This window comes from Bufo gargarizans, chromosome 2, assembly GCF_014858855.1.
Source record: "Bufo gargarizans isolate SCDJY-AF-19 chromosome 2, ASM1485885v1, whole genome shotgun sequence".
Lineage (NCBI taxonomy): Eukaryota > Metazoa > Chordata > Amphibia > Anura > Bufonidae > Bufo > Bufo gargarizans.
The window spans coordinates 642,694,517-642,718,758 of NC_058081.1; the positions used below are offsets into that span (position 1 = coordinate 642,694,517).

General features: G+C 45.1%; 1 protein-coding gene across 4 annotated transcripts in view; it reads right to left on the reverse strand.

Annotated features, from left to right (window-relative positions):
• LOC122928882 (kazrin-like) overlaps positions 1 to 24,242 on the reverse strand; it is a 174,829-nt gene that overhangs the window by 51,141 nt on the left and 99,446 nt on the right. For all 4 annotated transcript variants that reach the window (XM_044282174.1, XM_044282173.1, XM_044282175.1 and 1 more), the window contains one exon: positions 500 to 636. In XM_044282174.1, the coding sequence (XP_044138109.1) occupies positions 500 to 636 (137 nt within the window). The remainder of the gene's footprint in view (positions 1 to 499; positions 637 to 24,242) is intronic.

Below are 24,242 nucleotides of genomic sequence, written 5' to 3' on the forward strand. Positions count from 1 at the left end.
GACAGGGAGGCAACGCTATCTGGGCAGTCCTCATTTACAAGGAGAGACAGGGAGGCAACGCTATCTGGGCAGTCCTCATTTACAAGGAGAGACAGGGAGGCAACGCTATCTGTGCAGTCATAATTTACAAGGAGAGACAGGGAGGCAGTGCTATCTGTGCAGTCATAATTTACAAGGAGAGACAGGGAGGCAGTGCTATCTGTGCAGTCATAATTTACAAGGAGAGACAGGGAGGCAGTGCTATCTGTGCAGTCATAATTTACAAGGAGAGACAGGGAGGCAGTACTATCTGTGCAGTCATAATTTTCAAGGAGAGACAGGGAGGCAGTGCTATCTGTGCAGTCAACCACCTTCCCCCCAGATATCGTATGTTTCAGTCTAACAGGAGCTATAACCCAAAGAAGGAAGCACAATGCAGTGCGGGTGGAGGGAGAACTGGTGGATTATAATGTGGTGGTCGTCGGTGGATTTGTTACTGGCAGACCGCCTATCCCCTTACCTTTCGATGTTGCTCATAATTCCGGATAAAGTCGCGCAGTTGCTCCTCTCGGCTTTCCAGGGTTGAATATAACTGTTCCATTTGGCTTACTAAATCTGCTTTTTCCGATTTTAAACGTCTGCGATCGGCCTTCATGGCTGAAGGAGAGGAAAGAAACAACCGATTACTTTCAGCATGTAAGGTCCAATGCGTAAAGGAAAACAGGCTTAGTGGCCCATACCAACCAATGAGATTCCACCTTTCATTTTTCAGAGCTTTTTTGGAAAATGAAAGGTGGAATCCGATTGGCTGCCATGGACAACTAAGCCAGTTTCCTGTATACTAGTTTTGATGAATCTCCCCCATTATATTTATTACATGGAAACCCATCTGAATATTGTCCTCCGACGTCCAGTCCTAACATGCAGATACATTTCAGGACTTTATCATAAAATGCAGAACTGGAATGTGCTTCTATTTGGTCTGTAAAAGCGTGAGAGGAGGGTCTGACGCAAAGCAATTACATAAGCATACATCGCCCACATTATACACAGACGCTCAGCCATGTGATCCCAGATTATCGGATAAGCCGACGGCCCTTTTCACAGGGTGTTCTATTCACATTACCAACATATAATATACATAATGCATACGTTCCGCCAGCATGTCTGCAAATGCAGTGATATTAATATAAGCATCAGATTGTGATGATTATACAGAGATGATCTGCGTTACACAGACACTGCTTATCTCTTCCTGCTCCTTTCCTCTTCATAAATTAAGCGAATCCTCCGGCAGCGCACAGGGAAAACATAGACCGGCGTAAAACGCAAGTCTTTGTAAATGACCCCCACTGCTTCTTTAGGAGGTTCATCAACAACTGCAGTGTGTTTCATATAGGTACATGTTCCAGCTGCTGCACAACCCCTTCATTCTCAGTATCAGTGTGGATGCCAGGGGACAGGCCCCCATCCGAACTATATGACATCACTGTACAAGATGGAAATAGCCCTTTACAGAGGACCCGTTAGCTCTCCTGATATGTCCAACTTAGGAAATGCTTTGTAACTCTGCACGGTCTCATTCCTCTGTTACTCCTCCTCAATAAACTGACAACTGGGTGTTACCCTCCCCTGTGTGTGTGTCCCACACAGTTCGGGCGTGCAACAAGCTCCCTACGGTAGCAACCATTCGTTAATTTATTCATGTATTTCAAGAAGGAATAACAGAGGGACAGCACAATGCAGAATTCTAAGAAATGGTGATAAAGGACTATTACTTAAAAAAAAATAAATTAATAAATAAAAACAGATATGTCAGGAGAGCAGAGTAATAATGCTCTAGACGTCTCACTGGGCAGAACCCACAACAATCTTCCAGCATTTATTCTCATCTGTGTTGACATTTTTTATGAATAGGCAGCCACTAGGGGGAGCATAAAATCAATACAATACACATGAAACCTTGTATACATTATGCTAGTAAATGATAATAGTAAATTAAATCTTGTATTAAATATACAAAAGGAGACCTGAGCGAGCAGAAATACTGCTGGAAATTTGCACTCGACAAATTGATTTTTCCATGGCCAGTTCCACTTCTTCCATCATTCATTATGATAGGAACAAGTCTGAGCAACTGGACTTCTACCAAGTGCAGCTCATTTACGTTCTGTTTTTTTGCATTCCGTATAGGGAACTATTTCAATGGATCCACAAAAAAAAGAAAAAAAGTTATGCCGTATGCATGCCATTTCTGTATTTCCGTTCACAGATAGAACATGTCCTATTATTGTCCGCATAACGGACAAGGATAGTACTGTTCTACCAGGGGCCAGCTGTTGCGTTCCTGCAAAAAAAGGAATGCACACGGACGTCATCCGTATTTTTTGCAGATCCGTTTTTTGTGGACCGCAAAATACTGAAAAAGCCATACGGTTGTGTGCAAGAGGCCTTATTACTACTACCAGATCCATGATCTGGATGAATGAGAACCTTCACAGACATATCTGTCATTGTACAGGTCTGGACCAATGTACAATATGGAAAATTTGTCTTTATTGCTGTTGAATTATTAAAAACTGGACCTGACCAGTGGGTGAATTGTTTTCTGCACTATGGGTAAAAAAAAAACCTAACTACTTTCCTGGATAATTACACAGTCGAGTCACATTATTATGACCACTTCCTAGGTTGGCAGTGTGTAGCTCATGAAGGAAGTCCCAGTGGTGAGCTGGCTCGGTGGGTATATAGGGCGTGATAGGCTGTCTGCACACATATCCCTCGCTGCTGTCATGGGTAAAAAGGGTGATTTATCAGAGTAGTAAAAAGTGATGAGTATAGGCTTTTGGGCCAAGAGTGGCGGTATTACCCTTTTCTGAGACTGCGCAGTTTGTGAACTGCTCTCGTGCTGCTGTGGTGAACGTGTATCATGTAGACAGATGGCACCATTGTGAATAAGCGATGTGGAAACTGCGGAGCACCACGTGCCATTGATGAGAGGTGAACCTAGGTTATGAAGGTGCACAAGGGCGGACTGACACTACAGTGGAGCAGCTCACCGCCAAAATGGACCAGGGGGCCACTAGACGGGTGTCTAAAACAGTTCAGTGAACCCTACTGTGAATTAGGTTCCAAAGCAGATGGATGGTCACTGCACCTCTGCTATTAAAGTTGCATCAACAGAAAAGGCTTGAATTTTCATGACAGTCTTGGAATTGGACCTCTGCCTTCTCTGAGAAGTCACTTTTTCTGCTTCATTGAACGAACGTTGGCAAGAATCCCCCTGCAACCATTGCTGGAAGAACCCAGGCTGGTGGTATCAGCGTTATGGTCTGGGAAATGTTCTCGTGGCATTCTCTGGGCCTACTCAACTATGTGGAAGGCACTTGCAACCACTCTGAGCATGAATCCATCCTTGCAGATCACTTACACTCATACATGCCGATTGTCTTCCCTGTGGGGGATCTTCAAATAAGACAAGTCACATGGCTCGAAATGTCTGACATTGGTTGGAAGAGCATGACCAAGACCTCCAAGTACTACCCTGGCCCCCTAGTTCCCCAGACATGAACCCAATTCAGCATTTGTGGGACCACCTTGATAGTCATGTTTACTTTATGGATCATTCCCCTTGCACCCTCCAGCAGCTGTGGGATGCACTGTGGTCAGCATGGCTCCAGATACTTAGGACAACCTATCAGGAACTTACAGAGTCACTCCCTGCCCGTCTAGCTGCTGTCCATGCTGCACATGGCGGCTACTCTGGATTTTAGCTGGTGGTCATAACAATGTGACTCGACTGTGTAAATGGCTTTGGCTACTCAGAATATTGCTGCAGTAAGGCGCTGCACCACCCAGAGTTAATTTCTCTTCCTTATTCTGCATGGGAAAGATGAGCTTTGGCTCCACTAATCCACATGAAGATTCACCACCACTGCACATCCTCGGAAGAAATCAGAGAATCAGAGTGTCCACCTCAATTTCTTTTGTGGATCCTGTGAATGCATGTAGGATTAGGCATATCTGATACACGTGAATACACCAGTGTCCTGAAATTTTTATTCCGGAAAATTCCAGAACTACAAGTCCTAACTAATATAGCCAACATCAGCTCTTGCTGGATTGTCTAAGCATCTATTGCACTACAGCTCACAATATAAGGTTTTTATCCTCAGCTGCCCCTGTAAATCCACTAAGGAGAACATAATGAAGTCGGCGACATTATGTAATAGTTCTGGGTGGGGCGACTGAACTCGGACAGGAGGCAGCGGTGAGAGGAATTTGGATTCTGACAATGCAGCCCATATAGATGTGAGCGTCCACAATGTGCTGCACATTAGAGAATGGAAACTGTGTGCAGATGAAGAGCGGTGTGAGGTTATTGTTCCAGGTCTCCCGCAGCCCCCGGGGAGCTCCCCGCACATCCTGTGCACCTGTTCTCAGTCACGGTACAATAGCTATTCTTACAGAAGTAGGTGGAAATGGCTGCTACAGCGAGCCAGGACTTCTAGTAGTGTCTGGGCATTGCTAAGGCACATGGGGGATGTAGTGGTCTCAGACTCAACAATAAGAGGAACGTGCCTCCATGTACGCTACCCAAGAAAAAAGCAGCGGCCATTTTACGGTCACATGGCACTTCCTTTTTTATTAACGATCCCATCAATCAAACAAAAAAACAAACAATACTCAGAACTAGCCATCAGTGTCTGATCGGTGAGGGTCCGACTCCTGGCACCGCCGCTGATCAACTGTTTGAAGAGACCACGGCACCTCAGTGAGCACCGCAGCCTCTTTCTAGGCCTGTGACATCACGTTCATCGGTCACATGGCCGAAGTGCAGCTCAGTCCTATTCAAGTGAATGGGGCTGAGCTGCAATATAAAGCACAGGTGCTATCCAGTGGGTGGCCAGTGCTCATGGGAGTGCTGCAGCCTCCTCAAACAGCTGGTCAGAGGGGAACCAAGAGCCGGACTCCCGCTGATCACATATTGATGACCTATCCTGAGGACAGGTGATCCGTATTAAAAACACTCAGACAACCCCTTTAACGCCCAGCGACCTCATGGCCCATGTGTACATGCCTTGAACGTGAGCTGATCATTTTAAACTGGTATGCGCACATTGCTCACAAGAAACCAAATATGAAAGCAAGTTTGTAAATAGTCTTGCTTATAAATATTCTCTGCGTCTCTACGGTTACAGACTACAAATACAGTGTAGTCTGATTCTGCAGTCTTTTTCCCTTTTCATTTGTCCCCTATCTCTTGCCTACTTATTGAGCACACCTTAGGCTACTTTCACATCTGCGTTTTCCTTTCCGGTTTTGAGATCTGTCAGGGGATCTTAAAACCAGAGGAAAATGCTTCAGTTTTGCCCCCATTCATTGTTAATAGGGACAAAAGTGAACAAACCGGAACCGAGTGCACCAGAATGCACTACCTTCCATTTTGTTGCGTTCCCATGATGCACACCAAAGCACTGCAAGCAGTGCTTTTGAGTGCATCATGGGATATTAAGCAAGATGGATCCATCTCATCTCCTTTCATACGTGAAAAAAAATAAAATAAAAAATACATAAAAATCTGGCGCCCATTGACTTACAATGGATTTTGTGCAGTCTTGTTCATTTGGGAGATAATACAACCGGATCCATTCTCAACTTTTCTCTGAAAACTGGACTTTAAAAGGGTTCTCCGGGAAAGATTAAAAATGGCCGCCAGCAACCTGGCTTAGAGTGTGAGGAGGACTGGTTGCCTCCACTTGCAGAGCTGCCTAGGGGGGTGAGAGGGCGGGGCCTTATACCCTACACTGTTCTACAATCGATGGTAATGATGTGATCCTGTCTATGATATGTCATCATGGCTGAGCAGCCTGACAGGAAAACCCACCAATATGTAGCATATACAAGTGCCGGAGCGTAGTGTGTAGTGAGGCCCGGCTCCCTCCCCTCCCAGGCAGCTTTACAAGTGATGGAAACCAGTTTTGCTCATATTTTAGGACAGGTTGCTGCTGGCCATTTGAAATCATTTCAGGAGAACCCCTTTAATGGCAAAGCTGGCTCCAGGTCCATGTGGGCCCTTGGGTGTTAAATCTCTGTGGGCCCCCTTGTGGGATTTGTCAAATGTCACCATGGCATCTGAGAGCGTTAAAAAACGCTCAGACGTGCCTTCCCCCAGCGGAGATCGGGGAAAGCGCCCTGTTCTAAAAATGAGCCGCAGCCTGTACTAGGCTTCCAGGCTCATTATTAGTATATCCCAGTTCAGGCCACTAGGAGGCAGCACTAAACTGTGATATAGTGATTTCTATACAGAATAATGGAGCAATTTCCATTATTCCGTAAAGTTGCAATCTGATGAAAAGTAATGAAAAAAAGTAAAAAAAAATTAAAAAAAGTTTTGAAAATATAAAAAAACTTAAGTAAAATCACCCCACTTTCCCCCAAAATAATTTAAAAAAAAACAAACATTATGGGCATCGTCACATGAAAAAAAACAAAAAAAACACCCATACTATTAAATTATATATATAAAAAAAAAAAAAAAAAAAAAGTTAGCCCATATGGTAAAGGATGTAACAGAAAAAAAAAAGGCTGATTTGCCGTTTTTTTCATCACTATCTCCCAAGAAAATTGAATAAAAAGTGATCAAGTCATATACACTCCAAAATGGTATTGTAGTAAGAAAAAAAAAAAATAAAAAAAAAAAAAAAAAAAATGTCCCTCAAATGAGCCCCCACAAATGTCCATAAACATAACTATTAAAAAAAGTTAGAGGGTTACCGGGGTTCTGTTAGGGTTGCCACCTTTCCCAACAAAAAAATAATAGTTACACAAATTAAAAAGGTTGGTGTGTCTATTTAAGTTTTATTTAGCCTCTATTTTTTTAAATGATTCTGCTGGGAACTCACAGCCATCTACATTAAAGTCAAGAACCTTAACCACTGAGCTATAGAGCTTCACGGTAACTTGCTGTAACTATATTATGGCTAAAAACCTCAGTAGTAGTTTCCCACATATTATGCATTCATATATATCAGAGGTATGATTTTATATTTTTCTTTTGTAATGACATTTATTTTGTGGCATACATTTTTTTACAATTACAAAAAAAAAAAAAAAGATACTTCTGTATAGGAATACCTAATACATTAGAAACTACTATGAGGTTTTTCTGTCACAGCTTAGCATTGAGCTCAGTGGTTAAGGTTCTTGCCTTTAATGTAGAAGGTTGCGAGTTCAAATCCCAGCAGGATCATTTTAGAAAGAGAATAATTAGACTTAAATATACAGGGTGTCACCAAGCATACTGACAATGCTTGGGTATACCCCCTTCATGGTCATAGCAATGATTCCATATATGGACATATCCATATTTTGAGTCAGAGTAGGGAATCCTAAGTCAGGAAGAGTCCAACTCTTCAGCATTCCCCACTGTTCAGTGAGTGCCCCCCCCCCCCCCAGAGCAGTGGGTCCTGGCACTAGCCCTGCTTTGCCGGGTGCTGATGCGGGCTCTGAATGACACCTCGTTAATGCCCATTTATACAAATGACCGGGAATCCTAGATCAACAAAATTCCTGGGAGAGCAGATACCGTCCTGCCCTCCTGTACCCGCCGAGGGGGAGGAGGTCAGATTAAATGTGGACAGAGCAGGGAGACAGGGGATCTCATGAAAGCTTCCGTCAAATAAAATGTTACTTCAAATAAGCATTGCTAATCCCAAGTGCGGCGCTTATCCAAACAGGAAACAGCATGGCTGGCTTATGTCATCCCGCATCATTCAAAGCCTTACTGGGGGGAAAAACAGCTGGTGTCGCACTTTTTTTTTTTTTAAAGCAAAAACACTAGCTTCAGATGTTACATGGAAGTCTACGAGAAATATTAAAGGCAGGACAAACAAGTGCTTGTTTTGGAGAGGCTTTTTCACTCTTGAATTGTGTTTTTTGGGCCAATTGTGTTTTCTTTTCTTTTTATGATCGCAGCACGCTCTGCATCTGGTGTTTTTCCCCCCAAAGAAATTTTTTTTTTCTTTTTGTCACTTTAAAAAAATAAAATAAATAATGAATGTGCAATGGTGTTTCTAATGTGTCATAATATTGTTTTATTTACCAATTATTTTCCCCCATACAGCTAGCTCTACAGTGACATTACAGGGGGTACATACTTTCTTATAAAAAATATAATATGATGGGCATGCAAAAAATGGCAGGTGCTCTAACAAAAAGCCTCAAAGCTCCAGGTCCAAAACGGTGTGTGAAGGATCCTTCATACTTTTTTTTTTTTTTACGCGTTGTTGGTGCATTAGTGTTTTTTGGTCAGTGGCATTTGTTTTTAAAAATAGCAGCATGCTACGGCATTTTTACTTCACATGCACTTCTCAATAGGAAAAAAAAAACACGTCAGAAATGTGTGAAAAAAAAAAAAGCTGGAAAAACCCCCATCAAAACCAAATGTATGTGCGACAAGCCTTATAGTGAAAGTAATTCTATATAAGGGGTGAATAACGTTGCAAAAATAGAGCAGAGGGTTTACCTGGAACTTAGAGGTGCAACCTTGCCCCTGTGCACGATCTGAAAATATCTCCTTCATGTGTCATTTAAAATACTGGAATCTCGGTGGAAAAAAAGATCTCTGGGTCCCCAGGGAACAGATATGACTACCACCTCTACAGCCCCTATTGCTAGACCACTGATGGTAGCTGAACAGAAAATGGTGGCAAAACAAGACATAGAAGTCTTCCAAAAAGTTTTTAACAGTCGTTAAAGGGTTTCTGTCACCAGAATTAACCCTATTAAACTAGCTGACATTAGCGATGCGCTAATGTCAGCTGAACCTAACAGCCTATTTCTATTTTTATCTATACCCCCGTTACTCCAAAAATATAACTTTTATAATAGGCTAATAAGCTTCTAGGTGCAGGGGGGGGGGGGGGGGGGGGCGTTGCCCCTGCTCCTAGAGGCTCTGTTCTCCCACCTCTGGCCACGCCCTGCTACTCTAGATTGACAGGGCCAGTGAGCATTGGTCTCCTACTGCCGACTCTGTCTGCCGTGTAAATCTCGTGCCTGAACCGTCCCGTTCAGTATTCGGCGCAGGCAGTGAAGGGCACTTGCCGGCTGCCCCACTGCGCCTGCGCTGAATACTGAACGGTGCAGGATTTCCCCAGCGCACAGGGCCGGTAGTTGGAGGTGAAGGCTGCCTGGCCGTGTCAATCTAGTGTAGCAGGGCGTGGCCAGAGGTGGGAGAATGGGGCCTCTAGGAGCAGGGGCAATGCCCCCCTGCACCTAGAGGCTAATTAGCATATAATAAAAGTTATATTTATGGAGTAATGGGAGCCTAGATAAAAGTAGGAATAGGCTGGTAAGGTTCAACTGACATTAGCGATGTGCTAATGTCAGCTAGTTTAATAGATTTAACTCTGGTGACAGAAACCCTTTAAAGTCTTGGCAAAACAGACCAGAAGAGAAGATGGAAATTACTGAATAATGTTCCAAGAAGTTATATTCCAACCAACTGACCACAACTAATCCAGCACCTCGCAACATAGTCCCAAATATCCATATCTTTGAAGAATAAAGGAACATTAGAAAGGGGATTTAATTTAGTGCAGACCCTGGTGTCCAATGAAAACCAGAGGGGCAACTAAATGGCTAAAGATCTTGTAAGGTTCCTTTTCCATATTATGGATCCATATTAATTATGTCTCCAATGAAAAACTTTGACAATACATTTAAATTGTTCTATTAACATTCAGTGTTTTTATACCTGCATTTTTTACAATAGGCTGAGGGTTCCAATTGATCTGCGGGTTGATTATAAAAGTTTTTGCACAGTTCATGATTATTATTTTTTTATCATCCATATTTCTGCAACATAGAATGTAAGAACTTGGAGGTTTAACCACCTCCGGACCGCCTAACGCAGATCTGCGGTCCGGAGGTGGCAGCGCTGCGCAGAGTCACGCATATACGCGTCATCTCGCGAGACGCGAGATGACGCGCTTTGCCGGCCCGCGCATGCGCAGTTCGGGCCGGCATTTCGTCAAGGGGGGTCGCGTCATCAGCTTGCCAGCCAATGATCGCGGCTGGCAAGCTGATGATTTTAAAAAAATCCAATCAGAAGCCACATAGCAGATCATATTAGTAAATATGATCTGTTATATGGTTGCCCTGCTCCTCTGCTGGTCCTTTTCGTCGATTGGATCCAGCAGAGGAGCAGGCTTCACAGTGAGTAGCACCAACACAACACTTTAGCCCCAGATCACCCCCTGCACCCCAATTAACCCTTTGATCGCCCCTGTCAATCACTAGTGAAAGGAAAAAAGTGATCAGTGCAAACTGTCACTTTTTTTTTTCCCCACTGGTATTGACTGTTAGGTTTAGGATAGTTTAGGCCCCTTGGTTAGGTAGTTTAGGGATCAGTTAGCGCCCAGCCCACCGCAGTCACTGATTCGCTGGTTAGTGTATCGCTAATCAGCATTTGTACTTTTATAGTATCTGGAAGTGATCAAAACTGATCACGGTCAGATCTATAATAGTATTAGTGTCACTTTAGTTCGCCCTCCACCCAAAACGCAGTGTTTGCCCGATCAGGCCTGATCGGTCGCCCACACGGGCGTTCGCCCACACCCGCCCCACCGCAGTGACAACATTTTTTTATTTTTTGATCGCTGCACATTCACTTTACATGCGCTGCAGCGATAAAAAAAAAATCAGTTTTGATATTTTTTATCAACCGCAGCGGCTTCCGGTACTTCGCTAGCCTCCCATTTGTAAGACAGGCTTGCTTTTTTTTCTTGAGTAGTCTCAGGGAATACCCCTAAATTTAGTTGCCCAAATGTCAAACAGGGGGTATTCTTCTGAAGAGGCCGCAGGCTTCTGACCCAGTCGGATGAGGAATGGGAACCCTCATCTGATGAATCTAGCGGGTCAGAATACGAACCTGTAGAAAGCAGTGGCACTCTGACCCAAAGTTCGGACGAGGAGGTTGAGGTCCCTGATAGCACCAGGCGTACCCGGCCCCGTGTCGCTAGACCGCAGGTTGCGCAGGATCCGCTTCAAGAGCAGCAGAGTGGGGCTGGCGCTGTCTGATTACGTGGTGAGGCATACACCAGCAGCGCAGCCCTCCCTGGACCTAGTACCAGCACTGCCGTAGAACATGGTGAAGTGGCGAGCACCAGAAGGGCAGTTGAAGCTGGTACGGTGGCACGAGCAGTAGTGACCCCGTCGCAGCCACCGCAAAGACGGGCCCGTAGAGCCCCTAGAATCCCTGAGGTGCTGGCAAACCCTGATTGGCAGTCCCCAACTTCAGCCGCACCTGTAGTTCCCCCTTTCACCGCCCAGTCTGGAGTTCGGGTTGAGACAGCTCAGATCGGTTCGGCACTGGGATTTTTTGAGCTGTTCTTGACTGCGGAGCTCTTAGACTTAGTTGTGGCCGAAACAAACAGGTATGCCACACAATTTATAACCGTCAACCCGGGAAGCTATTATGCCCAGCCTTTCCGGTGGAAACCAGTCCAAGTTTCCGAAATTAAAACTTTTCTGGGCCTTCTCCTCAACATGGGTCTAAGCATGAATTGCGGTCATATTGGTCCACGAACCCAATTCATCACATGCCCATGTTCTCTGCTGCTATGTCCAGGGCACGTTTTGAGGCCATCCTGCGTTTCCTGCACTTTAGCGACAACACCGCCTCCCGTCCCAGAGGCCACCCAGCTTTTGACCGGCTCCACAAAATTCGGCCCCTCATAGACCATTTCAACCAGAAATTTGCAGATTTGTATACCCCAGAGCAAAACATCTGCGTAGACGAGTCCCTAATACATTTTACCGGGCGCCTTGGCTTCAAACAATACATCCCAAGCAAGCGCGCCCGGTATGGGGTCAAATTGTATAAGCTCTGTGAAAGGGCCACAGGCTATACCCACAAATTTCGGATCTATGAGGGAAAAGATCAGACCCTGGAGCCGGTCGGTTGCCCTGACTACCTGGGGAGCAGTGGGAAGACAGTCTGGGACTTGGTGTCACCCTTATTCGGCAAGGGGTACCATCTTTATGTGGACAATTTCTACACAAGTGTGGCCCTCTTTAGGCATTTGTATCTAGAACAGATTGGCGCCTGTGGCACCGCGCGAACTAGTCGCGCAGGCTTCCCCCAACGGCTCGTTACCACCCGTCTTGCAAGGGGGCAGAGGGCTGCATTGTGTAACGAAGAACTGCTCGCGGTGAAATGGAGAGACAAGCGTGACGTTTACATGCTCTCCTCCATTCACGCAGACACGACAATACAAATTGAGCGAGCAACCCGTGTCATTGAAAAGCCCCCCTCAGTCCACGACTATAACCTTCACATGGGAGGGGTGGACTTCAATGACCAGATGTTGTCTCCGTATTTAGTTTCCCGCAGAACCAGACGCTGGTATAAGAAGGTGTCTGTATACCTAATTCAATTGGCTCTGTATAATAGTTTTGTTCTCTACAGTAAGGCTGGGAGAACACGATCCTTCCTCAAATTTCAGGCAGAGATCATCGAGAACCTCCTGTACCCAGGAGGTTCCGTGGCCCCATCCACCAGTGTAGTTAGCCGTCTACACGAGCGACATTTCCCCAATGTCGTTCCTGGTACCTCAACCCAACCGTCACCCCGAAAAAGATGTCGTGTCTGTAGCAGGAGTGGAATAAGGCGTGACACTCGCTATTTCTGTCCTGACCACCCTGCCCTATGCTTTGGAGAGTGTTTCCGGAAGTACCACACACAGGTACACCTAGCATAGGGATCATCTCACCAGGACAGGCACACAGGGCTATTAGGGCCCATTCACATACAGCTGCTGCAAACGACTCCTTTCACCTGGGACAAAGTGCATAACGCACTTCGCCACATCTTTGGGCGATTTGCGCTTTGCACATTGACCCATGGGGAAGGAGAGGTTTGTTCTATAAAGGTAAAACCAAAAAAACAACAACAGTAAGCAAAAAGGTTAATGTTTAGTTCAAAAAGTTAAAGTTTATATGTTCTGTTCCAAAGTTAATAAAATTATTGCGTTGCGGCCTGTTTTTTTTTTTTTTTTTTTTACCTTCCAGGTGGACCAACCGATCGACTAGCTGCAGCACTGATGTGCATTCTGACAGAAGCATTGCGCTGCTGTCAGATTACACGCAAGTCGGTGTATGCGGCGCTGCAAGACGAGATTTCTACTCTGCAGTAAAAGATACGTTTGCCAAGGCATACGAGCTGAGGAGGAGGCGGCGTTCCTATGCTTTGGCAAACACTTTGTATATAAAAAAATATAAAAAAATCCCGGCAATGATTTATTCATCCACATCGATTGATTGTGAATGGAGAAATCTGGTTTGCCAGGGCATACGAGCTAAGTGGGTATGGATGTTGGGCGGAGCTCCTATGTCCTGGCTCCACATGATCCATGCGAATGAAGAAATCTGTGCCGTTCATTTTTTTCTTTCAGCCCAGAGGCTGAACGGAAAAAAAAAAATCTCATTACCTGTATGCTCAATATAAGGAGAATAGCAGAAACTCCTAATGCTGGCCATACATGTAATGATTGCGGAGACCCTCAAATGCCAGGGCAGTACAAACACCCCACAACTGACCCCATTTTGGAAAGAAGACACCCCAAGGTATTCGCTGAGGGGCATATTGAGTCCATGAAAGATTGAAATTTTTGTCCCAAGTTAGCGGAAAGTGAGACTGAGAAAAAATAAAAAAAATAAAAATCAATTTCCGCTAACTTATGCCCCAAAAAAAAATCCTATGAACTTGCCAGGCCCCTTATTGAATACCTTAGGGTGTCTTCTTTCCAAAGTGGGGTCACATGTGGGGTATTTATACTGCCCTGGCTTTTTAGGGGCCCTAAAGCGTGAGAAGAAGTCTGGGATCCAAATGTCTAAAAATGCCCTCCTAAAAGGAATTTGGGCACCTTTGCGCATCTAGGCTGCAAAAAAGTGTCACACATGTGGTATCGCCGTACTCAGAAGTTGGGGAATGTGTTTTGGGGTGTCATTTTACATATACCCATGCTGGGTGAGAAATATCTTGGTCAAATGCCAACTTTGTATAAAAAAATGGGCAAAGTTGTCTTTTGCCAAGATATTTGTCTCACCCAGCATGGGTATATGTGAAATGACACCACAAAACACATTCCCCAACTTCTCCAGAGTACGGCGATACCAGATGTGTGACACTTTATTGCAGCCTAGGTGGGCAAAGGGGCCCACATTCCAAAGAGCACCTTTTGGATTTCGCAGGCCATTTTTTACACATTTTGATTGCAAACTACTTCTCACACATATGGGCCCCTAAATTGCCAGGGCAGTATAACTAGGCCACAAGTGACCCCATTTTGGAAAGAAGACACCCCAAGGTATTCCGTGAGGGGCATGGCGAGTTCCTAGAATTTTTTGTCGCAAGTTAGTTGAATATGACACTTTGTAAGGGAAAAAAAAATAAATAAAAAATATATATATATATATATCATCATTTTCCGCTAACTTGTGACAAAAAATAAAAAGTTCTATGAACTCACTATGCCCATCAGCGAATACCTTAGGGTGTCTACTTTCCGAAATGGGGTCATTTGTGGGGTTTTTCTACTGTCTGGGCATTGTAGAACCTCAGGAAACATGACAGGTGCTCAGAAAGTCAGAGCTGCTTCAAAAAGCGGAAATTCACATTTTTGTACCATAGTTTGTAAACGCTATAACTTTTACCCAAACCATTTTTTTTTTGCCCAAACATTTTTTTTTTTATCAAAGACATGTAGAACAATAAATTTAGCGAAAAATTTATATATGGATGTCGTTTTTTTTTGCAAAATTTTACAGCTGAAAGTGAAAAATGTCTTTTTTTGCAAAAAAATCGTTACATTTCGATTAATAACAAAAAAAGTAAAAATGTCAGCAGCAATGAAATACCACCAAATGAAAGCTCTATTAGTGAGAAGAAAAGGAGGTAAAATTCATTTGGGTGGTAAGTTGCATGACCGAGCAATAAACAGTGAAAGTAGTGGAGTGCAGAAGTGTAAAAAGTGGCCTGGTCATTAAGGGGGTTTCAGCTAGCGGGGTTGAAGTGGTTAAAGGATTGTTTAGAATTTTTAATTTTTTTTTAAAAAAAGGCAGAAGATAATCACAGCATGTTATTATGTGGGTGGTCCAATTGTTTTGATCTGGTTAAGGTTAGGCCCAGGAAAAAGCCCAGACTGGAGTTAAGGACTCGTTTGATGCCAACGGTTTCGGCAGCACCGACAGACAGAACTAGATATACAGGATAACTACTAAAGTTACATCAGATATTTAAAATCAACACAATGGAATAGGTGCCATGCTGGGTGCCTCGACTTATTCATAACCTAGTAGCTGGGATAGCGGTTTACCTTGGAACCGTTGGGTGGCAGGATGCCAGAGAAAGGAAATAGCGGAGGTTAGATGTCCACATATGACAATGGTTGTCGATTGTCACCAATAAGGAGCCCTTGTGTGGTAACGGTGTGGCCTTGGCTATACAAAGGAGAAAGTGCACTGGCACTACTGCACAAGCCACAGAAATTATGTAATTGTGGGGAATTTCTAGTGCCACTAATGCCTATATGATACTGCATTTTATTCTTAGGCTACTTTCACACCTGCGTTAGGTGCGGATCCGTCTGGTATCTGCACAGACGGATCCGCACCTATAAATGCAAACGGCTGATCCATTCAGTACGGATCCGCACCTATAAATGCAAACGCTGGTATCCGTTCAGTACGGATCCGTCTGCATAACTTAGTAAAAAAAATAAAATCTAAGTGTAGGTCAAACGGATCTGTCCTGACTTACATTGAAAGTCAATGGGGGACGGATCCGTTTACAATTGCACCATATTTGTGTCAATGTAAACGGATCCGTCCCCATTGACTTACATTGTAAGTCAGGACGGATCCGTTTGGCTCCGCATTGCCAGGCGGACACCAAAATGCTGCAAGCAGCGTTTTGGTGTCCGCCTCCAGAGCGGAATGGAAGCGGAACGGAGCCAAACTGATGCATTCTGAGCGGATCCTTATCCATTCAGAATACATTAGGGCTAAACTGATCCGTTTTGGGCCGCTTGTGAGAGCCCTGAAACTTATCTCACAGACGGACCCAGAAACGGCAGTGTGAAAGTAGCCTTAGAAGGGATGCAAATGAGCTCTTAATCTCTGCCTCTGATGCCACCAGATGTAAAGCAGCAATAATAAATATATATATATATATATATATATATATATATATATATATATATATATATATATATATATATATATATAAAATATAAAGAAGGATGTATATATGTGTATATGTATGTCCGCGATCACTCAGAAACGCAACCATCGATTTCAACGAAACTTGATATACACATCCCTTGCTACCTGGAAAGAAATCTTGTGGGGGTCTCAGCTCTCTAGGACGGACCGTTCCCAAAAAATGACCTGCATTAGCCAATACAAGCCTGCAAGTCTCTCTCTTAATATCCCAACTGCCATACACACGGTCACTGTCCCTTATCAGCCAATAGAAGCTCGCAGGCCCTTAGTCTCCACATACACAGAGTTTTACTCCGGGTTTCCATAACAACCAAGCCATATTTCTTCACTGCTGCAGGTCAGCTTTAAAGGGGCAAGGCGCTGTGGATGACACTGTTAAGGGGCAGGTAGGGTGGCTATTCAGGCCAGACTAAAAAGATGGACTTTAAAACCCCGCCCTCAGGTCCCACTAAGCCACGCCCCCTCCCACTCCGCAGCCGACGGGGATTCAACAAATTAAGGTAAAAATCTACTTCTGTCAGCTGCAGGGGTGGGAGGGAGAGTGACTTTCTCCCTGCAGCTTACACAGCACAGTGCTGCTGTTCAAAAGAACATCCCTGTGTCCGTCCAAGTCTTGCGCCATACGGAGGACAGGGAGTCTGAAGGTCGGACTGTCCTGCCTAAAAATAGACCTCTGGCCACCCTAGGGGCAGGCTGCTGTAGAGGCCACTGTTAAGGGGACGGGGTGTTGTGGAAATCACTGTTAAGGAAATGGGGTACTGTGGAGGTCACCAATAAAGGGGCAGCCACTGTGGAGGTCACTGTTAAAGGGGTGGTCTGCTGTGGAGGTCATCGTTAAGGGGGCAGGATGCTGCCAAGGTCACGGTCACTGATAAGGGGGCGGGATGCTGTGAAGGTCTCTGTTAAAGGGGCGGAGTGTTGTGGAGGTCACATTTTAAGGGAACAGAGCTCTGTAGAGATCACTGGTAAGGGGGGGGGGGGGTTATTGTGGAAATTACTGTTAACAAGACGGGGTACTGTGGAGGTCACTAATAAACAAGCGGCCACTGTGGAGGTCACTGTTGAAGGGGTGGGGTACTGTAGATGTCACTGTTATTGTGGATACTGTATCTTTTAACGACACACAAACATTAAATGAAATAGATGAAATGATGAATAAATCCTTCTGATATATATCCGCTTTGGAGGTCACTGTTAAGGGGGCAGGGGCCACTATTAAAGGGGCAACTGCTGTGGAGGTCACTGTTTAGGGGGTGGGCCCCTTAGGAGGTCACTGTCAAGGGACTCGGGAGTGGGGTGCTATGAAACTCACTGTTAAAGGGGCGGGCTGCTGTAAAGGTCAAAGTTAAGGGGATAGGCTGCTGTGGAAGTCCCATTTTAAGGAGTCGGGGCACTGTGTAGTTTACTGTTAAAGGGGCGGGGTGCTGTAGAGGTCACTGTTATAGGGGATACTGTCGATATCTTAACAACACACACAAACATTAAATGAAATAGATCCGTGCGAAGACGGGTCCTTCTGCTAGTCTGATATTAAATAAGCCAGCATCTCATCTGCAGACAGCTGTTTCGGGGTGATTGCCCCTCATCAGTGCAGAGCAGAGGAGCATATATGGCCTACAAGTCTCCTCACACTGATTAAGGCGCTCCCTCTTTAACCACTTCAGCCCCGCTAGGTGAAACCCCCTTCATGACCAGCGCACTTTTTACACTTCTGCACTACACTACTTTAACCGTTCATCGCTCGGTCATGCAACTTACCACCCAAATGAATTTTACCTCCTTTTCTTCTCACTAATGGAGCTTTCATTTGGTGGTATTTTATTGCTACTGACATTTTTACTTTTTTTGTTATCAAAATGTAACGATTTTTTTGCAAAAAAATGACATTTTTCACTTTCAGCTGTAAAATTTTGCAAAAAAAACGACATCCATATATAAATTTTTCGCCAAATTTATTGTTCTACATGTAAAAAAAATGTTTGGGCAAAAAAAAAAAAATGGTTTGGGTAAAAGTTATAGCATTTACAAACTATGGTACAAAAATGTGAATTTCCGCTTTTTGAAACAGCTCTGACTTTCTGAGCACCTGTCATGTTTCCTGAGGTTCTACAATGCCCAGACAGTAGAAAAACCCCACAAATGACCCCATTTCGGAAAGTAGACACCCTAAGGTATTCGCTGATGGGCATAGTGAGTTCATAGAACTTTTTATTTTTTGTCACAAGTTAGCGGAAAATGATGATGATTTTATTTTTTATTTTTTTTCTTACAAAGTCTCATATTCCACTAACTTGCGACAAAAAATAAAAAATTCTAGGAACTCGCCATGCCCCTCACGGAATACCTTGGGGTGTCTTCTTTCCAAAATGGGGTCACTTGTGGGGTAGTTATACTGCCCTGGCAATTTAGGGGCCCAAATGTGTGAGAAGAACTTTGCAATCAAAATGTGTAAAAAATGACCGGTGAAATCCAAAAGGTGCACTTTGGAATATGTGCCCCTTTGTCCACCTTGGCAGCAAAAAAGTGTGACACATCTGGTATCGCCGTACTCAGGAGAAGTTGGGGAATGTGTTTTGGGGTGTCATTTTACATATACCCATGCTGGGCGAGAGAAATATCATGGCAAAAGACAACTTTTCCTATTTTTTTATACAAAGTTGGCATTTGACCAAGATATTTTTCTCACCCAGCATGGGTATATGTAAAATGACACCCCAAAACACATTGCCCAACTTCTCCCGAGTACGGCGATACCAGATGTGTGACACTTTTTTGCAGCCTAGATGCGCAAAGGGGCCCAAATTCCTTTTAGGAGGGCATTTTTAGACATTTGGATCCCAGACTTCTTCTCACACTTTCGGGCCCCTAAAAAGCCAGGGCAGTATAAATACCCCACATGTGACCCCACTTTGGAAAGAAGACACCCCAAGGTATTCAATGAGGGGCCTGGCGAGTTCCTAGAAATTTTTTATTTTTTGCATAAGTTAGCGGAAATTGATTTTTTGGTTTTTTTTTCTCACAAAGTCTCACTTTCCGCTAACTTAGGACAAAAATTTCAATCTTTCACGGACTCAATATGCCCCTCAGCGAATACCTTGGGGTGTCTTCTTTCCGAAATGGGGTCACATGTGGGGTATTTATACTGCCCTGGCTTTTTAGGGGCCCTAAAGCGTGAGAAGAAGTCTGGAATATAAATGTCTAAAAATGTTTACGCATTTGGATTCCGTGAGGGGTATGGTGAGTTCATGGGAGATTTTATTTTTTGACACAAGTTAGTGGAATATGAGACTTAGTAAGAAAAAACAAAAACAAACAAAAAATTTCCGCTAACTTGTGCCAAAAAAAATGTCTGAATGGAGCCTTACAGGGGGGGGGGGGTGATCAATGACAGGGGGGGTGATCAATGACAGGGGGGTAATCACCCATATAGACTCCCGGATCACCCCCCTGGTAAGGCTCCATTCAGACGTCCGTATAATTTTTACGGATCCATGGATCGGATCCACAAAACACATGCGGACGTCTGAATGGAGCCTTACAGGGGGGTGACCAATGACAGGGGGGTGATCAATGACAGGGGGTGATCAGGGAGTGTATATGGGTGATCACCCGCCTGTCATTGATCACCCCCCTGTAAGGCTCCATTCAGACGTCCGCATGATTTTTACGGATCCATGGATCGGATCCACAAAACACATGCGGACGTCTGAATGGAGCCTTACAGGGGGGTGATCAATGACAGGGGGATGATCAGGGAGTGTATATGGGTGATCACCCGCCTGTCATTGATCACCCCCTGTAAGGCTCCATTCAGACGTCCGCATGTGTTTTGCGGATCCTATCCATGGATCCGTAAAAATCATGCGGACGTCTGAATGGAGCCTTACAGGGGGTGATCAATGACAGGGGGTGATCAGGGAGTGTATATGGGTGATCACCCGCCTGTCATTGATCACCCCCCTGTAAGGCTCCATTTAGACGTCCGTATGCGTTTTGCGGATCCGATCCATGTATCCGTGGATCCGTAAAAATCATACGGACGTCTGAACGGAGCCTGACAGGGGGGTGATCAATGACAGGGCGGTGATCAGGGAGTTATATGGGGTGATCATGGGTGATCAGGGGTTTATAAGGGGTTAATAAGTGACGGGGGGGGGGGGGGGTGTAGTGTAGTGTGGTGTTTGGTGCGACTGTACTGACCTACCTGAGTCCTCTGGTGGTCGATCCTAACAAAAGGGACCACCAGAAGGACCAGGTAGCAGGTATATTAGACGCTGTTATGAAAACAGCGTCTAATATACCTGTTAGGGGTTAAAAAATTCGGATCTCCAGCCTGCCAGCGAGCGATCGCCGCTGGCAGGCTGGAGATCCACTTGTGAGCGCGCGCGCCTGTGTGCGCGCGTTCACAGGAAATCTCGGCTCTCGCGGGAGGACGCGTATATGCGTCCACCCAGAAGAGCAGGGCCGCCGGCAGGACGCAATCCTGCGTACGGCGGTCCTGTAGTGGTTAAGGAGAGATAGTACCCCCCAAATCCTGACTTAGGGCTCATGCAAACAACCGTATGTATTTTGCGGTCTGCAAAAAAACTGATTCACAAAAAAATACAGATGTTAGTGTGCATTCCATATTTTGCAGACTGGAATAGCTGGCCCCTAATAGAACAGTACTATCCTTGTCTGTAATGCTGACAATAATAGAACAAGTTCTATTTTTTTGCGCAACGGAAATACGGATATACGTTCCGGAAATACGGACATACGCACTCAGTACCTTTTTTTTTGCTGACCCATATGGAAAGAAAATACGTTTGTGTGCATGAGACCTTAGGCCTCTCATGCAGTTGAACCAGTACTCTCTGCTCTGCACTAATGAGGAGCAATCACCAGGAAACCGCTATCTGCAGATGAGGTGCTGGCTTATTATATATCCGAGTCATGTCTCAAGGCCTATTTTAAGGGTCAAACATTGACTTACAGGATAGCTGCCTTACATCTGCTGGCATTAGAGGCAGAGCTTTTTAAGAGCTCATTTGCATTCCTTTCTTCCCAGAATGCTAGAGAAGCAATTAAGGCCTATAAGTCTCCTCACACCGACTAAGGGTACTTTCACACTTTAAAAAAAATAATTCCGGAACACTCGCCGGGAAGCAGGATCCGGCATTATTTTCCATTGAAATGCATTAATGTCAAGTGTTCCGGCAAAATGGATTTGGTTTTATGGTCTGTGCATGTGCAGACCTTTAAAAAAAAATGCTAAAATAAATACCGGATCCGTTTTTCTGGATGACACCAGAGAGACTGATCCGGTGTTTCAATGCATTTGTTAGATGGATCCGCATCCGGAACCGCCTACAAATGCTATCCGTTTGCACACGGATTTCCAGATCCGGCAGGCAGTTCCGGCGACAGAACTGCCTGCTGGATATTCACAATGCAAGGGTGCAAGTACGCTAAGGCGCTCTCTCCCCAAGGACAGCTAGCACCCTCCAAATCCTGCATTTTTTTCTGGAACCTAATATTACGGGTTTTTGTAGTGGTGTTGCTGGTACTACTGCAGTGGCCCAGCAGATCAGTGGTAGAAGCAGTTTTTCAAGAGTCAAATATTGTGATTTAATGTTATGCACTGCGTATCCCAACAGTGTATGGACAATAAACAGCCTAGTTTTCAGGGTGATGGGCTGGTTCCACCGCCTGGCGATTAGAAAGTCTAGGTTGAGCAAAGCAAGAGGAAAGACCTACATGTGTGAGCTCTGTGTGAACAGACTTCCGCAGAAGGTTTAGAACCACCAATGACGAGCTGGATTCAGACCATGAGGTACTGCACATTTATGGCATTAAGACTATTCTGGAGTGGAAAGGGTATAATGCTTGCTACACTTTCAGAGCTGCAACCGGGAACAGCAGAAAGAGTTAACGAGAACAAAATTGTATGCCTGTGGTTATTTGGGAACTTCGAGAACGACTTAAGCAGGATTACTACTATCATTGCTACTGCCTATACACAGACTTGATTTATTGCAACCCAACGGCCTTGTCATTGACCCAATCATTCACCGGCCCTCCATCTATTCCTGCTCTCCTGCCTAGCACCCTGCCAACCATCAAGGGCACACCTTCAGACAGGTGACCTCAAATGTCCACGTGTGCTCTGAGGGAAGAACGGGTGCGTCCTCCATGGCGAATGACCATCGCTCTCATCAGTGCCACAGCTACCACTCCTCTCCCGGCTGCTGCACGGAACTACTGTGGGCCTGTGACATAACATGGGGCATCACAAATACACTGAGGTCATCAAAATTTCATTCCACCTAAGACTTGGAGGTGATATCTGGGAGCGAAAGAGCTAAATCAATGTTGGTGGAAGTCCCTGGTTCAAAACTTTGTTGAGCTCCTGAACAGTGCCATACTATGCACTGCTAATTTATAGGCTATGGGCTGCCTTGGAGCTAATTAGATGTATTGTGGGCAAAAACAAATAGGCTTTCATTAAAAATTTAGCTTTGTTTGTCTTCTACGGTTCAAAATGCATAGCCGCAGCAAAATGTCATTCTATGATAAATCCGCCAGACTGGCTGTATGAGCCCTTCTTCCTCTCTCCTTAGAAGCTAATTTATTATCTCAAAGTTATACTGAAATATCAGGTATAAAAACTGTTCATGAGAGAGGGGCTGCAGACAGCGCTGTTAGACAGTCTGACAGATTTATCACAGAATGGAACTTTGTAGCTACTGTATACTGGGAAACTAAAAAGCTGCAGAAGCCCCAAAAGCAACATTTTTAAATAAAACCTGTAAAACCTGTAAACAAAAACCTTGTCAGTGAATGTCTAGCTCAGGTAGGTGAGTTAAAGGGGTTTTCCTGCCAGTGGCGGATTACAATAGGGACGTTCGGGTCGGCAGCCCCGGGCCCAGCACCGCTGGGGGGCCCAACGCTGACCCGAACGCCCGCATACTGCGGCGGGGGCACGGGAGCGCATAGCTCCCTGTCCCGTCGCCGATCACCGGCATTCACCGCATAGGCCTCAGGCCTTGTAGGCCTGAGGCCTATGCGGTAGTGAAATCCCGGCGCAGGCGTGCGTGATGACGTCATCGCGCGCCTGTGCCGGTACGCAGCACTGTGACGCGCCTTCCTCTGCGAGCAAGCGCCTGGCCCTGGACATAGGTGAGTATTTATCTTTTCATTTTTTGTTCATTTTTTATTTTTTTATTTCATTTGCCTACTTGGGGGGGGGGGGGGGGGGGGGGGGGGGGAAGGACATATTAGGGAAGATTTATCGATTACATGGGGGGGAATGTGGGGGCTGTATGGGACCAAATTATTATGGGAGGGAATACTATGTGGGGGCAAATTACTAGATGGGGCAAATTACTAGATGGGGCAGTGTGGGGGCAATTACTAGATGGGGCAGTGTGGGGGCAAATTACTAGATGGGGCAGTGTGGGGGCAAATTACTAGATGGGGCAGTGTGGGGGCAAATTACTAGATGGGGCAGTGTGGGGGCAAATTACTAGATGGGGCAGTGTGGGGGCAAATTACTAGATGGGGCAGTGTGGGGGCAAATTACTAGATGGGGCAGTGTGGGGGCAAATTACTAGATGGGGCAGTGTGGGGGCAAATTGCTATGTAGGGGCAGTGTGGGGGCAAATTGCTATGTGGGGGCAGTGTGGGGGCAAATTGCTATGTGGGGGCAGTGTGGGGTAATTTCTATGTGGGGGCAGTGTGGGGTAATTTCTATGTGGGGGCAGTGTGGGGTAATTTCTATGTGGGGACAGCAAGAAGAGCTCCAGAAAATGGTAAGGAATTCAAAAAGTATAAGGAAAAACTATGTATTTTCCTAATATACAAGGATTATTTTCTAATTATTTATTAAGACCGGGTTGCACAGTTAAAGGAGTTTTCCGTTTACAGAAAGTTATGCCCTATCCACAGGACAGGGGATAACCATTAGATGGGTGGGAGTCTGGAAACGTGCAGCG